We start from the raw sequence: 17236 nt of genomic DNA, 5'->3' as shown, positions 1-17236 counted from the left end.
GGGCCCAGCTCATCCCCACTGAAATTCCTCCACATTTGAACCGAGTAAACTGCACAGCAAAGCCCAGTAAAAAATCAGGGAAGGAAAGTAATAAAGCCACTGGAGTTTCAAGACCCAGCGTGGTCCTTGCATATCTAGGGGATAGGGCAATTCTTGCATAGACATGGTCAGCCACTCTCTATACTGGTCTTTTCTTTCTTCTACGGGCTACTAGAACTATTGATTTTCATGTTGCGAGAGTAATATTCCTCATTCCTTCCTCTCTCTAACTATTGACTCGTGCTATCACCATCTACTTACTCTTTTAAAAGCTTATCAAGTCATTGCAATATAATAAACTTAATTTGATCTATGCTCATTTGTTACTTTCTTTAGATTAGCATACTCAAACACAATAAATAAATAAATAAATAAAACTATTGATGATTCGAAATTTTTATTTTGTGTGAAAATTCTACATATACCTAGTTGGGATTACAAGAAACGATCGAAAACACATTCAAATGTATGAAAAAAGAAGGAAACATAACACATGCTAAAGGTTCGTTGGTAGCATTTCATTAGTGGTGTGCCATGACAACCACAGTGACAGCGAGACCATTGGCCTTTCGCATTAATTGATGATTCGAACAGTTGGGAAGAAAAGTTGAGCAAAAAGAAAATTTTAATGTGAAAAAGGGTAGACATGGAAAAAAAATTTTCTTCTCTATTTTTAATGTTTTAACCTAAAAACTTGAAGCTAAAACGTTGAAGGAAGTTAATCTAAAAAAAAAGGTTTTGTTGGGTTTTACTCTCTCGTTGACCTAAGAAAAGTAGTATGACTCTGCAGAAATGATTAAATAAAGTCATAAGTTGACTTAAAGCAAGCCTTTCAGTTTATAAGTCATGAACAATTACTAAATAAGGTAATGTTACTTGCACGTTAAGCTCAGGGTGAAGTATTAATGGAAATTACCTTAGCCGGAAAGGTTGCTAAAAATATTAATGAACATATCACCTGTAAGTAAACTGAAGGAGAAAATGATAATTCTGGGCCGATGGCTCGATGGTAAACGAGCAGGTTGTGAAGGGAATCATCTCCCATCTCTAGCCATTCATCGATTGTCTTATTACATAATCCGTCCACGAACCTCACCCCGCAATCGTTACACTTTATATAGGGTCGGCCTGACTCGCTTCTCCTGATCCGGCCGCAGGTGATATAATAGTCGTTGAGCCAGGAAAACATGATTTCCTTCATGTGTGCGAGGGTTAGCCCTCCCACTGCCTGGCTGCTAAAGAAGTGGACCCCTTTGAGGTAGTGAAGCTTCATGGCTAAGTCAAGGCCGCTAGGCTCATGAACCACATCCGTACCGGTCACGCGGCCTGGACCGACGGATGAGAGCCTAATGTTATAGACAAGGTGGTCTAGTTCTGGAAGAACCATGCTGGTGATTGGGAAGTAAGTGGAGTGGAGAGAGAAACAGGTAAAACGGCCGGACACGTCGGCCAACGTGGCTTTAGGGGGGGCTTATAAATTGGGTTCTCAAATCAAGAGCGGTGGGGGATTTAATGGGAAACATTTATTTGGTTCTTATTCATTGGTTCGTTAGACGTGGAACAGTTGGCCACTTTGGCTTTGCATTTAAAGTTCACCGCTTAGTTTGAAATGGATGGAAAGCTCCTTCTAGCCAGAGACTTTAAACTGGGATGATTATATGTGCTTACTCAAAATAAGGTGCATTTTTTGCAAAATAATTTTTAAAAAAATTCTTAAAATAATTCATGGGAACAAATATGCATGAGAATAAAAGTTCAGAAAAATTGATGTTCAAGCGAATAATAAAATTAATAGTTGGTGCAGTAACTTCTCAGTTAAACCACTCCTAATTAAATTCAGATTTAATTTATATTATTCGCAATTTCAACTAATGGGAGGTTCTTCATCAATATGAAAATTCTCTAATCTTTACTAGTCTCCTCATAAAGTTAGAAGTTGACTTTTAAATATTTAGATTTAATATTAAATACCAAAATAAAAATTCATCTGAAGGACAGTTAGTCAGCCCGTGCATTTGATGAAGGGCCCTGTCCAATATGTAATGTCATTATTTACATATTCATCTTATTTTAAAATTATATATATATATATATATATAAAAGAAATCAAACATTGAGCCTATACACAGCTACATATCAAAGGGATGATACATACATATTAGACATGCATTTTTACATCAACCATTACGCATCTCGGCATCCCACTTATCCTCATCAAACATTTTTACCTTCGTCAACCCAATACTCCATCATTTCATGTATGTGTATGTATGTGTATATATATATATATATATATATATATATATATATATGTCATTTTTATAATTTATTTTTTTAGTGATGCATTTTTTATTGCCCGACTGTAAGAAGGGTATATAATTAAAACTCAACAAAAAATAAAAGCGACATAAATTAATAATGTCCTCTTCAAAGATTTGTTATTAGTCTTAACATTCAATTATCTATTAGCTTTATCTTTCAATTAAGACATTATTGAACTCAAATTTTAGTTTATTAAAATATTAATTTTTTTTTCTGCCAATCAAAAACACATTGGTATAATTATTTTGTTACAATTATTATGATTAAGTTTCCATCGTTTTGAAAAAAAAAAAAACAAAGTACGTTTTATGACTAATTACATGCACATTACTTGATTGAGTACATGTCAATCGTTGGAAATTTATTTGTGAAGTTTAAAAATTTTATTGTCAAAATAAATTTCTGCCTAGGATAATAATATAAAAAAATAAAAAAAGAGAAACTTTGAAATTTTAAATAAAATTAAAGAATTGAGAGCTAGCGCCACCATGCTTTTGCTTTGTCCTTGCTTTCCTGTCTTTGCTTTTAACTCAAGTATGGTGTCTTGGAGTAAAAGTTTTTAATTTTACCATAAAATTCTTCATATAAAATCTCCTGTTGTACCCAGAAATTTTAAATATATTTCTGACAAGTGTTTTCAATGACTCTCAAGGCATTAAAGAGGGAAGAAGATAGAAGACAAGGTTTGACCTAGATATGATACCATGTTGGAGATGGTTTAATGATTCATTTATAGCAATTGATAAGGTTAACTTCATTTCATATATACCATGTTAGCTTCAGGATACCTAGTTTCATTTCATAAGGTTAACTTAGTCATTCCATAAAGTCTTCAAATACAAAGAAATGGTACCTAAGGGGCTGAAATTTTTACTAAAAGATATTAATTGTATATATTCAATTAATTAACACAATAGCTGCCTCTGCTCTAATCATCTGGGGCCTTAATTGATTTACCATTCCTCATGTTAGGCCGAAACATAGTTGCAAATGATGGCAATGAAACTCCTGGTTAATTTCCAATATGTTGGGCTTATTTGGGATCAATTCCATTTCTTGGTCGACATGGATGGATGCGACGAAGAAAGATGAGTGGATGATAGCAATCACAGTTTTTGTAGAATGGCCTGATTAATCTTTCCATTGTCACCGAAAATAGCTGCGGCCAACTAAAGTTTGAGTTTCTGATCCCCATAGTAGAAAGGAATTTCATTGTATTTGAATGAGTTGGGAGAAGGCAAACTCTAGCTATGAGTTCTCCACGTGGGAAGGTTTTTCTCCAATAATGGAAAGAAGGGAGAGAGAATTCCTGAATTAAATGAAACAATATACAATGGTCCCAGTGCTGGGCAATGAGGGCAGTGACAAGTGACAACCTAACTTATCCTATACTTATCTAGCCAGCTCACTCAGCTTAAATACAAAGGGGTCCGGGACAATTGGGACAGGGCTTCATACTGCCCCCTACCCTTTTTGCAGCTTTAATTTGTAAATATATTGTGTTAATGAAAAATTGTTAAAAAATAAAATTAATTTTATATAAAATTAAAAAGAAAGAGAAAAACAAGTTTGAGATAATTAGAATAATATGCAGTTTATTAAAAAAATTTTATATAATTATATATCGTATCATATATATATATATATATATATATATATAAACGTCACGTCTTGATAACTAGGTACATACATATTCAAAATATTGTACTAGCAATATGTACCTTGAATAGGTTGTGAATTAGGGTAAAATGCATTTAAGGGCGGCACAATTAATCCCGTGACATTATGGCTACCATATATGTATACTCAACTTTTTTAGGGACGGTATTTATAATCATTATTAATGTTTGCAATACGTTGTAAATGAGAAAACGTGATTCCTACAGTCCCAACTCACTGACTAGTGACTACTGATAGTCTTTATTTTGTCATAAATGTCCAGGAATAATAATCTTAAACATGTTGCTCATTCCTGATATTTTTGTTTAACTATTTTTCTTTTTCATAATTATAAGATAAAAATTAATCTTATTGGATCTGCATCCGAACATTTAGTTTAATAATTGATACATGATTCAAATCTTTTTTTTTTGTAATCAGCTTCTTTCCTGCACCAATCTCAGTGTTCTTGATCGCTTTCTGTGTTTTCACGGAGCAATATTCAATGATTGGGGACTTACTGGCTTCGAATAAATGATGTCTGCTGCAATAACACTCTTAGATATACGATTACCCAGACTTCAATATCTGTGTTAATGTTGCAATATCATCTGTAAATACTAATCTTTACATCAAACACTTCAAAATAACGAGATAAAAGTATTTCAATCTCAAATTAGGCAAGTAAGTTTTTTGAAAAAATTAATAATAATTCTATGAAAAAAAAAATAATTTCAAAACAAATTCAATCACAAGTAATGAGATTAATAACGATAAGAGCATCGTGAGATTAAATAGAACAAAAAATTACATCAAATACTTCAAAAAATAAAATAAAATATTTCTACCTCAAATTGAACAAGCTTTAAAGAACTTTACTAGCGAATTTTCAATAGTAAGGCACGACTCTTATTGCTTTTCTTTTTACTAGCAAATTTTCAATGGCAAATTTGCCAACAGCTTGACCTCTAAGATGAATGAAAGGTTTGAGGCACTAGGATGGACGTTGTTAATTTCAAGGCAGACAGCTTCACAGGAGAAACAGGGACGCAAATGACAGAAGAACATGGTGACTCGAGGAAAACAGAGATGGTAAGTCTATACACGAAGCAAAACGGTAATATAAACAACAGTTACAAAGAGAGGTGAATAAATGAATGCTACTACTTTCTTTTCCCTCTATCTTACATTTCTTGTAAATAAGAGTTCTATGTTACAAATCAAAATTGCAGTGGAGTTGCAAAGACCACAGCTAGTTTCTCTTACATTCTCAATTAGAAAGAGCTTCTCAGCTTTAAGCAATTAAAATAAGAATTGCACAAGCTTATACATCTCCCTTTCAAGGCACCTTCATTCGGTTGCCTTTGTGGCATCGTGTGTTTTGAATGAATTAGTTGGTTCGAACCAAGGGGCAAATACCCACCCTCCAAACACGATAGAGCATGTGCTCGTCGACGAGACAGATCACTTCCTTTCAACAAAGTTTGGCAGCCGGTCATGCAAAAACATTCACTGCAGCACCGGTGTTTGACAACAAAAGAATGCTCAACAGAAATCAAACAATCCGCCCAGAAGGCCATATCCTGCTGGATTGTAGGAGGGGTTGACCATGTGCCCACTAATAAAAGACCAAATCAGTATGGAATAACATATGGGAGAGCACAAACATCAGCTGACTCTATCTGCAGCGCCTCTGCCCACACTTGTGGTGCCTCATCAATCTCAGAAAATCCCACCTTGGGCTTCTTTGATTGAGATTCATTGCTGTGAAATAGCCATTCTTGGTCATCAAAATCAGACCATTCTTCCATTTTGGGCACCGAAAGTACCTGGCTCAAATACTTGGAATCTGGATGGGGTGGTTTCATAGACACTTCATCAATTTGAATAGCTTGTGCATTTGCTGCTAAAGGCTTTGTTGGGGAGACAGATAACAGCTGCGCTTCAATGATACCATTCACCTTGCAATCTTTATTATCCACTTTAAGACTGGTTCCTGCCCCTTGGCTATCCGAAGTAAGTGGTATGGGAGCTTGGCAAGATTCCAATGTCCTTCCATTGTCCGTCAATGGATGAGAGGAAGAAGAAGTTCTTGGAAACTTATTGGGTTTATTGTCATTAACTGTAACCAAAATAAAAAAGAAAGCAGAACTTGTTACCAAGATGGTTATAGAGCTTTAGAACTTTAACCCCTGCTAAGAAAAATGGATAAAATTATTGCCATGAAAGCAATTGCACGATTTTATGCATAGGTTTACCACCAGGTTTCCTAACAAATAAAAGGAACCTACGTTTCAAGTGATTAGCGGGATTTATACACACAATCATGGTATAAAACTCACCATGAAAAAATCCATTTTTTTCCAAGTCCTTTCGCTTGCGGAGATTTCCCTCAGCAACAGCATCCTTGTTGCCCTCCTTGGAAGGATGTGATGTTTTCAGATTAATGGTACCCACAGGGTCATCTTTGTTGCTTCCTTTTACGTTATCCAGCTCAAAATTCCTACGTTCACTTTTTGCCTTCGCCTTCTCCTCCTTCTTCTTCTCTCTGTCCCTGTCCTTATCTTTCCCATGACTTTTTTTCTCCCTGTCTTTATCCTTGCGTTTATCCCTGATTTTATCATCACTTTCCTTTTCTTTGGTTTTTTCTTTCCCCTCCACTTGTCTAGGAATCCCTTCAACTCTAGCTTTAGCTGCTCCAGGAAGGTTCTGAACCATAGCATTTCCACTAGATCTTGTCTCCTCCCTGATTCCTTGCACATCCAACTTCCTATCATCACTTCTCTTGTTCTTGTCCTTCTCTTCCAATATGTTGGCTGTCTTAGCCACCAATCTGACCATTCCCTCATCTCTTTTTCGGTCGGTAACCATAAACTTATCAGCCAATTGGTTTCCAGTTCCTGCACCTTCATCTCTAACCCTCCTTCCCAACTCCTGCACAAATTTAGAATCCCTGAAATCTTCAGCCAGATGGCTATTCTGGCTGATCTTCTCCCCATTATAACCTGAAACTTGCCCAGCAAGTTTCTTCTCACCTGATAAACTGCTTCGATCTTTATCCCTACCCTTCTCTTTCTGAATAAACTTCTCCCCACAGTGACCTTCAAACTTTCCTTGAAGCTTCTTCTCATCTGAGATTTTCTCCCCATTTTGACCCTCAGGATGACCAGGAAATTTCTTCTCTTCTGAGTTATTACTTCTATCTTTTTCTTTATCTCTATCCTTTTCCTTCTTTTTGTCTTTGTGTTTTTCCTTTTTGTCTTTCTTATCCTTATGCTTTCCATCACTCCTATCTTTCTCCCTTTTTTCTTTATTTTCTCTCTTCTCCTTGTCCTTCTTATCCTTCTTATGCTTTTTCTCTTTTTGCTTCTCCTGAAAATTAAGAATGATCTTAGAAAAACACGGATTCATGAGTCGAACGCAAAAGAATATCTATATAACTAGGAAACAATCAAACAAACCTTCACTAACCCTCAAAATGTGAAAGTTACACTAAAAGATCCATTCTGCATAAAGTTACAATTAATGCAGATATTAAGCATATCAACAGAGTAAAATACCTCTGTCAACAAATTACACACCAATCATCCATCAAGAAAATTACCAAATGATTACTTAAGGTATTGACAGAAGATAAATCTAACAATTCCCTTTGTATCCTGTCTTGAAAAGGTTATAAGAGAGGGAATTAAAGGAAATCTGATAAACATTTATTAGCCAAGCAACAGGGAGAATCCAAGAAACCACAACGATAACAACACACACCACAAACACAAAACACAAAAAGAACAACAACTAGTAAATGGCAGACAAGGCTGAACCACCATCATTCACCAATATAACCACCCAGCAAACAGAGAGCACCATGCCTGGATAGCTAAAATAGAATTCCACACATCTCTACCATAAAATGTTGTTGCAATAGCAATCATAAAATACCTAGCCTTAAACGTCAGACAAAAAAATTTTGAGATAACATAGTACATACCAAATTAATGAGCAAACTCTCCAATTATATTTGCTAAAGGCCTTAACCATGCAAAAAGAACCAGGAAAACGCAAGCAAATCCTACTATTAAAGAGAAAATGGTACTCAAATCCATCAAGGACTGCCTTTACACCAAATTGTTCTGAAAATCTATTCTATATTTTGCCTGCATAGGAGATAAGGCACTTCTCAACCTTATATTAGGTGTACCTTAATGTCATCATCAGCAAACAGATGACAGAAAGGAGACTAGCACACCACCAGAAGGTCCACTACCGATCAAAGCAAGGTGAATTTAAATGACATGAAAAACATCCTACTAACAAAGTGGTGGAGAACAAGAAGACACAGATTTGTTTTGCCATCCCCGGAGACTTTCAAGAAATTTGAGATTAAGGTAGTGAAGTAGTGTAAAGAAATCTATTAACATGAAATCTCATCCTTTAAACAAGAAATTCTTGAGGCACAATGCACTCATCTTTGAAAAAGCTGATATACATATTGCATTGTACTTGAATAAGGAAGGCTTAAAGGAACAGAATTTCCTTAAGTTCTTACAACCAAAGCTTCTTGGTGCATTCCATATTCTCCAATAAGTAAGGAAATATAGTCCATCAACTCCATTCTCTCAACAACAACTCACAATAACCCAAGCTAGATCAATAAGAGAAAAAAAATTATAAAAGCCAGCACCACCAAACTTCATTTTCATTATTGCAATTTCACTTGCACTTCTAGATACCTTTCATGGGTGTACTTAGTCCCAAAGGTGAAAACTCTTTTCCCACCAAATATTATGCAGTAAAGTATCAAACACTCATTTTAGACACGCGAGGAGTGACCTGTGAAATTTTGAATATCCCAATGAACAAGAACTATTGAATACCCCAATGAACATTGCTTAAATAATCACTTTGCCAAAAAGTTTCATTTTCAATGCTGTAATTCGGGCACTTTCTTGCTTCCTCTTTTTATCTTCTTTAGAGAAGTTGGTGCCATTTTGTGAAAGAAGGAGGAAGGGAATCGTTCACGTGCTAACCACAATGGTCACTATGTCAGTTTAGCACCCAGTTTCTCTAAAATCACATTCTTAGGAAACTGAATTGGGATTTTATAGCATACATTTGAATAAAGAATTTGGAAAGAAGAGACTAGCATCATGTGTGGCAGCCATATTCTCTTAAGAGCTACAATCATAAAAGTACCTATGCTCCTCGTAGTCTTCCTACCCAAAGCACCACAACTCAGGGCCCAAAGCGCTTTCAAGTTGACTTATAGAATTTTTAAAGGTGTGACACAGTCAATTAGAGCAAACACAAGTTGGAGGAAATCTTGGCCAAGCTGACAGTCATACTCGGTTGAAAATTAACCAGTTCAAACCACATATTCATTTTATGCCATGACAGACAATTCACTTCACGGGCAACAAAAAAATGATAAGGCACCGATCCCAACATCAAGAAATCATGATGACAACTCATATTCTATCCTTGGTAACTCACAAGGTAAACCATACCCTACCAAAAATATCCTCCATCCGTGGTAATGAATGTCTGGCCCATTCCTTCAGCAAAGCCCAAACTATTTCTTCATATCAACCTCATGCTATCTCTATATCAAACAATACAAAAGCTTTTCTATTCTAGTAATCAACTTAATGACAGCATAATAGCAGATTTCCATAAAGAGAAACTTATTCATGATGCTCTAATCCCACATAAGCCATCCACAAGTTACTTGATCTCCCCAGATCAACATATCAACTAACCAACTAATTAAAAATGAATACACCGAACCAGCAACTTTACATCTAGAACTAATACTTATAGGAGGTTTGCCACATGCTTTTAAGTGAATAAATTTCAAATGTATTACTCTGAGTCACAAACTAATATGAAAATTTAAACTTAGGTGCCGACATGTCACCAGAAGAATTAATACTATAAGTCAAAACACATACGATTGGGAACAGGAAGACATGGAAAGTCGACAAGAAAACACCCCTCGATGAAGAAAACTGTATAAAACAGCTTCATGGTAAAGAAATAAGGTCTCCAAGATAAGCCGCCAACACCAAAAAGGGTACAAGGAAATCAAGAAAAAAACTGCAGGAAGATGCAATCGTGCTTCCCAAGCCAACCCCCCCACCCAAGTTACTCCTCCATGGAGAAAACATTATAAAATACCTTTCTGGTGAAGAAATAAGGCCACCATGATCAGCAAACAAAAAAAAGAGGGTAATAAATATTTCACGGAACTGCAGGAAGATACAAACATGCAGGGGGGCATGGGAATGCGGTAATAAGAAATCTCCAAGAATGCAGAATAAACTCCTAGTAACATGAGCATGAAAGGGGTTCAAGAATCATAACAAAATAAAGAGACAGAGAGAGAGAGATCATACAGCCATTCAATCTCTAATATTAATAAGAACCAGGACGCACTACCAGTATACAGATCACCAAGCATTCCCTCACAGCATAGACTCAAGTTACATACTGTTTCAGCCATTTCAAACATACTGACCATGTTTAACAGTTAATACACAACAATAACTTTCGAATACATAGTGAGTTTTTTAAAATAAAAAATGAAAACAACAACATAAACAAAACAATACAAAAGAGAGAAACACAAGGTGGCAGGGTGTAACAGAATGCAAAGCCAGATAAGATGATAAGAAATCACACAAGATTGAGAGCGCCCCTCTAGCAGCAGCAGTAGGAATTGCCGAAATGATGGGACGTTTGCTTTTGAAGCTTCAATTATTTAAAGCAAGAAAATTATGCAGGCCAGATCACGAAGCTATCACTCTACTTTTATATTCATTTACACTAAGAGATATGCAAAGACAAATGATTTACTACACGTGATTAATTTGGATTATTCCTTTAGGATCTGCAATAGTCCTAATACAGTTGCACTAAAAATTCATTCTGACATATCCTAGCAACAGATAGGAGAAAACACAAGGGAAGCGGTTGAAACAAAAACGTGAGGGAATTCAAATTCGGGACACTGCAGAAGAATAAAATTCTTACGAAAATATGGATAAGTAAAAAGTTACTTATCTCTCTCTCTCAAGCGGATGTATTTCTCAAATTGCATCACAGTGAAAAGCAGAAGATAAGGATTCTCATAGCAAAATTACCAAATGCAGCTAAAACTGGGGGGGGAAATTACTTGAGTTACTCATAAAAGACAGTCGACAACCCTTCATTCATCAATCAAAAATAAACTTTTTCCTTGTGAATGTGGTTATTAAATTAAAATTCTTATCCGAACAATAACCACAACTTCATAATAAACATTGAAAGAATATGGGAGAGGGAGGGAGACAGAAAACGCGTCATGGATCATGCATACACCAATTAACATTACTACTTTCTCAAACAATTACCTCCAAGTATTGCTAATGCCAACATGACACCAACTAGCGTGCATAAATGATACAAAAAAAATTGTAACTGACTTGCTGATTGTAATTAAAAGAAACTCAGAGCCTTAGATTCCTCCTTGCTTCTAACTTTCGAATTTAGTCAAACTCAGTATAAAGCTGTAACTTTAAATAGCACATCAACACCCAACCAGAAAAGATTTTGGGTTAGTTGCTGAACTACAAAGTCATTGACTTTCAAACATCTGAGTGTCTTAGATAGAATGCCTAACTAGCTTTATCATGTTTCAAAGTGTTGAAACTAAATTAAATATCAATTTCAACCACAAACTTGTTTCTTCTAACCTATTTAAAGAATTTTCTCCCATCTCATCTCCTCAAAGAGCCTCTAAGTTCACTCTCAATCTGGCTGGCAAAACTGCAAAAGCTAACCATTTCTGCCGGTTCAAATCACTTGATCGGAACAGTCCAAACCATTGCCAATTCCTTTAGAGTACCCTCATTCACTTCTCATTGCTTCTTTTCCAAAATAATAAATTTTAGTTCAAACACAAGTCTACATTATTAATTCCATTATTCTAACATGTATTAAACACGTAAAAACTTGGAAAGAAACTGATTCTCATAGATATCGGAAAAGCAGACACCCAAGGTGATGATTCTTTACAAGTTATAAGTTCCTCAATCCATTATTTCTATGAACTAAAAGTATAATTAGAAAATAGATTAATAGAAAAAAAATGAGATATATTTGCATATAAGATTATCAAAACCACTTGTAAATTAGCAGATAAACTCCAAAATAACAATGCAGATTCTAACACCATAGTAATAACCCAAAAAAAAAAGTTAATAAAAGATTCATTCAGCCATAAATCATTAGTCACCAATAGTGCCCAATGTATGTATATATATTAGGCACCAAAAATACTGCTCTACCATTCCAACTAAGCTTCCAGTTCAACTATATGCATATATAATTAAGATCTTATCTGTTTAAAATATACAGCCTATCAACCTAATAAATGAATTTTTACAAATGTGCTTCATTCAGCAAGACATAGCATTTTTTAATCATCGGTAAAAGCAATCACAGAATATTATGTATCACATAAAATACATTTTAAGATGAGACAGCATAAACTTTATAAGCCATTTAATATTTCATGGAATAAAAACTGAAAAGCAATAACTCAAATCCGATGCAACTATTATGGAACTAGTTCTCATGAAACTTACAAATGGATGGTTATCATTAAATGTTACAGATTATAAGAAAATGGGGTTAACCTTTTTTATTATGTCCACGTCATCGGTTCTAGCCTTCTTTTCATATCCTGGCGGTGGGAAAGGAAAGCAACGCGACATTTCACAGAATTTCAGAACACGAAACACGAATGCCTTCCAAAAGCCAAATCACTTGAATTATCTTCCAGTAGCGATGTTCTGGAAAAGGAACAACAAGTTACTATGCTCCTGTCCATGCACCATAACCCTACACACATTTCCCGCTTCAATGTTCCTCCATGAACTCCTCTCACTTAATAGCACGTAAAACTCCTAAACCCACCAAGCCCTTGAATCTCCCTAACCACAACAGTCACCCAGGTCAACTATCTATCACTTAAACAATTCACTTCAGATGCAAAAATCACCACCGCAAGTCTGAAATCACTTACTAAACCTACCGTAATCTTACACTAAGCTACTTCAGCAATGCCCCACAAAGAAAGATAACTTAAAGAAATGCTCTTTTGATGAAGAATTCTAACCTGAAAACTATGTTAAACCAAACGGTTTTCTAAGAAACAAAAATGGTCCAGTAGAATCTGACCTTCTACGTTGCCTGCTGGGACAATAAAGAATCATCACCTCCTCCTTCCAATAATAACCCAATACCAAAACCATCCCCCAATTGAGATCAAACACATAAAAAATCACTTAGAACCCAAATACCCTTTTTCTCTAAAACAACTAAATCTTCAAACCTTTTTTATCAGTATCTACACAATTCAATATGAAAGCAATCCTCCTCCATGCCCAAAAGCTTTGACATCACCATTTCTTAAGCAATCTCTTTAAAGATTAAAGCTTGAGACAAATAACTCTTCAATCCGATGCTCCAAAAATGTGAGCTGGAGCCCATTTATGCTCTGATCAAAACCCTAATCAGTTCCCAATTTGGGAAGTTTCCCCCAATTTGTTGATCCAGATGGAAAACCCTAGGAAAAAAAAAACCATCAAACAAAAAACCTTCACTAAGCAAATATTAAGTACCCATTAAATAACAAGATAAAATAAAGAAGGCCCAAATTTCATCTAAGAACAATTAAATCAAAAAACTAAAAATAGACCAAAAAAAGGAAAAGTTTTAAAGAAACACTTTTCTGAGTACCTAAGAGTAAATGGGTATCGATCAAAAGCCAAAAAGAAAGCTTTGATTCAAAGCGTAAATGTTAAAAAATAAAAATAAAAATAAAAATCAGCTTTTAATAAAAATGAATTTCGAAGGTGATGGGTGGATTAGATTATTACCTTGCCCGCTACAAAGTGGGCATTGTAGGAAGGACAAGATCTTTTTTTTTTTTTTCTATTTTTGCTCTCAGATTAATAAAAAATTAGATATAAAATGAAAATTACAGAGACAAGTAGAAGAAGAAGAAGTAGTAGGCAAACTTCAATCTCAGTTTCTTTTTTCTGTTATGTTTTCTCTGTACGATTTTCTTTCTTTCTTTTTTTTTGGTTTTGTTTTGTAGGGGTCTGGGTATTTGAGAGAGAGAAGGAGAGAGCGCTTCTTGGTTAGAAGAAGGCTTATTATTTTGTTCGGAAGTCACACGCGAGAATGAGAGGAAAACATTAACCAAAAAAAAAAAAAGAAAAGGGAGAAAAGGGAGAGAGGCCGACGAAGGCCCAAATCAATTGTGAGACGCATAAACATTTTAGATATTAGATAGACAAGCAAGTAAGCGGAAGACAGGGAGTGGGACAGAGGTTGAGAGTCGTGTATTTTCGTCTGCGCCTTAAGCTCAAGCACATAGATTTTTCCCATTAACATACCATGTATGAATTCATATATTGATAAAAATCAGATTTATTAACTACAGGTGACATTTATTTGATTAAAATATTTAAAATAATTTTATCCATTCAATATAGATCAGGATTTATGATTATGATTTAATCATATAAACATTTAGTAATAACTTTTATGAAACTAAATTATAGAATCAAAACTCTTCGTTGATAATAATAATTTTTCTGTAATTTCTTTGTTGCATGCTCCGTGATAATTAGGCATGACAATGGAGGATGGCGAGAGCGAGGATTACCTCCTCTACCCTCATCTCTACCTCCATGAATTTTTCTAACATTTAGTCTTGATAATTATATATTTTTATAAATTTTTTAAAAAATAAAGTTAATGTACTCTCATCTTATTATTAATAGCTAAAAACTTTTTTTTGTGTTAATCCTCCATGTTGATTTATTTAAACTATCTAATACAAATCTGGTATACCAAACTTAATATAATTTTCAAAAGGTTTAAAAAATAAATCCTAACCACAATAAATTTCAATTTTTTTTAAAATTTAACATAAATATTTAAATTTAATCTCTAAATACATACATGTAAATATATATATATATATATATATATATAATATAAGCTGAGTGAGAGGGAGCAACCTTGCATCGTCATTGTTTTTAAACAAAAAAATATTTTATTTGAACCGATCAATGTGAAAATTTTAAAGTGAATTAATTTTTTTTTAATAATATTAATTCGCTTTACAGATAGGATTAATTTTTAACTAAATTCCACATCTCTCTCACTGATTTAATTAAATAGATATGATCTTCAGATTTTAAATTTCAAATCCGATTTTTAAATAATACTCTTAACTTAATTACTAAATTAGACTCCCCCTTTCCAAGAGGGTTTTAGAAGTGCTCTCTCTATCTTTCTCTTTATCTATTTATTTTCCTCAAGCCCGAGGGATGGGATGAGCAACAAGAAAAGCCAAAATTTGTACTTCAATGGATGCTGCTTTAGGAATGCAAACTTAAGTCCTGGCATGTAGGTTTGCTCGAAGTGTTTTGATGTAAGTTGATCGCTGGTGCATGGCGGAGAAGAGGCAGGAGAAGAAGCATCCACGCGCTAGTGATGCACGTGAGAGAAGAAGCTACTCCAGAGAAAGAAGTCTAAGTTACAATAGGAAGCCATTTGTGGAAGCACATGTGGGTAGGCACCCTTTTGCCTGTTAGCTAATTTCTCTGCTAGTGAAGAATCACCACGTGGCACCACCCCAGCCAATCAGATATCTATCTGTCCATACACGTGTAATCCCATCACGTGCCCCTTAAAAAGATGACCACGATTGACTCAATGCTCTGCCCATGTGAAGCGGCTTTAGGCATTCCTCAGATTGCCTTCACAAAGGCCCAAAGAGGGAGGACAAGGGGGGGCTCTTTTCTCTTTCTTTGTCTTGGCCTTTGCATAGGCTCGCTAGGGTGGGTCTCTCTAGAAGCACACGCCAACGACGGTGTAGCCATATTTTGCCAAGATGGGCGAAGTCCAAAAATCCCCATTTTCTTATGAACCCTACAATAATTGCCCCTCCAATGACCGAAACATTGCCTTGTACACCAATAATGTGGTCTTCTTCCCAGATTTGAAACCTGATTCTATTGGAACTTGGTTTCGTACATCTTACAAAAATAGCACTTTAACAATTAAAATTTGTTTTTCCATTTTAATATATTTTGAATTTAAATCTTAAAATACAAGACGTTACTATTCATATTTTTTAAGTTTGTCTGCAAATAACCTTAGTAAATTTTTTTCAAGGAAGTTATTACTATTTTCATCTGCTATTCAAGGCAAATAGCAGACGATTTTTGTTTGATTTAGTTGTATTAGGCAATGCATTGTTTTCTTTTTTTTTTATCACTATTATTTATCATTATTCCATTTAAGTACTTGCACTATATTGTGAAATATTTGAAGGAGGCTGGATTGAACTAGCAATGAAGGATTGTATAAAACAAAACGTGCATGAACCTCATAAAAGCCTTCTTAAATAGGTAGAGTAAATCTATATCCAAAAGGACGCAGAGAGTCAAATGAAATGGTTTGTTGACAAGTCATTGTAAAAATGAATGCTTATCGTTTTAATTGTCACTCTTTGCAAATCCTTTTTCAAATCCCGATCACGTTTACACGTCATCAAATATATATATATATATATATATATATATCCTCATCAAGGTAAATCATATATAAAAATTAATTTAATGATAATAAATTGAAGTAGTGTTTTTTCTTTTTTAAATTATAATAAAAAATATAAATTACAATAATAATAAAATATTAATTGTGTATAAGAATTCAGCAAATCAAACTTAACAAATATATCAATATATAATTAGGTAAGTTCAATAAAAGATATATTGAAGTTATCAGATTTAAACTTAAGACTTTAAGATTTTAAGATCTCCTTCTTACCTTTGAAGACAAAATTTCATTAATTATTCAAGTAAGTTTCTTTAAAAGTAAATTTGTGACATTTTTTATTAAAAAATTATATCAATAGTTAATAGTACAATTAAGAAATATCTTTAAATAGTTTTGAGCATTTGACTTAAGGAATTAAAAAAAAAAACTTATATTTGGGATAATTGTCATAAATTTTATATCAATGAGAGATAAGATAAGTATTAAATATATAAATATTAATTTTTTGTTAACTATCAAATATATTTTTTGAGTTAAGAACGTAACTTCGTGATTTATAAACTTATTTAAACTATATTTTTACAATTTAAAATCG

At 34.2% G+C, this 17236-nt stretch overlaps 2 protein-coding genes across 2 annotated transcripts in view; both read right to left on the bottom strand.

The window, feature by feature from the left end:
• LOC110421609 (protein ECERIFERUM 26-like) overlaps positions 1–1569 on the bottom strand; it is a 2584-nt gene extending 1015 nt beyond the window's left edge. The window contains exons 1-2 of the mRNA XM_021435233.2: positions 998–1569; positions 1–49 (exon numbers count right to left, since the gene is read on the bottom strand). The exon at positions 1–49 is cut by the window's left edge and continues 1015 nt beyond it. Of these exons, the coding sequence (XP_021290908.1) occupies positions 1–49; positions 998–1426 (478 nt within the window). The 5' untranslated portion in view covers positions 1427–1569. The remainder of the gene's footprint in view (positions 50–997) is intronic.
• A 3597-nt stretch (positions 1570–5166) lies between these two features.
• LOC110421176 (myb-like protein X) lies at positions 5167–14321 on the bottom strand. Its single transcript, XM_021434680.2, has 4 exons — positions 13941–14321; positions 12696–13627; positions 6363–7392; positions 5167–6142 (listed from the first exon to the last, which is right to left on the bottom strand). Exons 2-4 carry the CDS (start codon positions 12771–12773, stop codon positions 5655–5657), a joined length of 1596 nt encoding a protein of 531 aa, XP_021290355.1. The 5' UTR covers positions 12774–13627; positions 13941–14321; the 3' UTR covers positions 5167–5654.
• Between the last annotated feature and the right edge of the window lie 2915 nt (positions 14322–17236).

This window comes from Theobroma umbraticum, unplaced genomic scaffold (genome assembly GCF_002168275.2).
Source record: "Theobroma umbraticum cultivar Fairchild unplaced genomic scaffold, ASM216827v3 scaffold_130.0, whole genome shotgun sequence".
NCBI lineage: Eukaryota > Viridiplantae > Streptophyta > Magnoliopsida > Malvales > Malvaceae > Theobroma > Theobroma umbraticum.
This window is presented reverse-complemented; position numbering and strand designations above follow the sequence as displayed.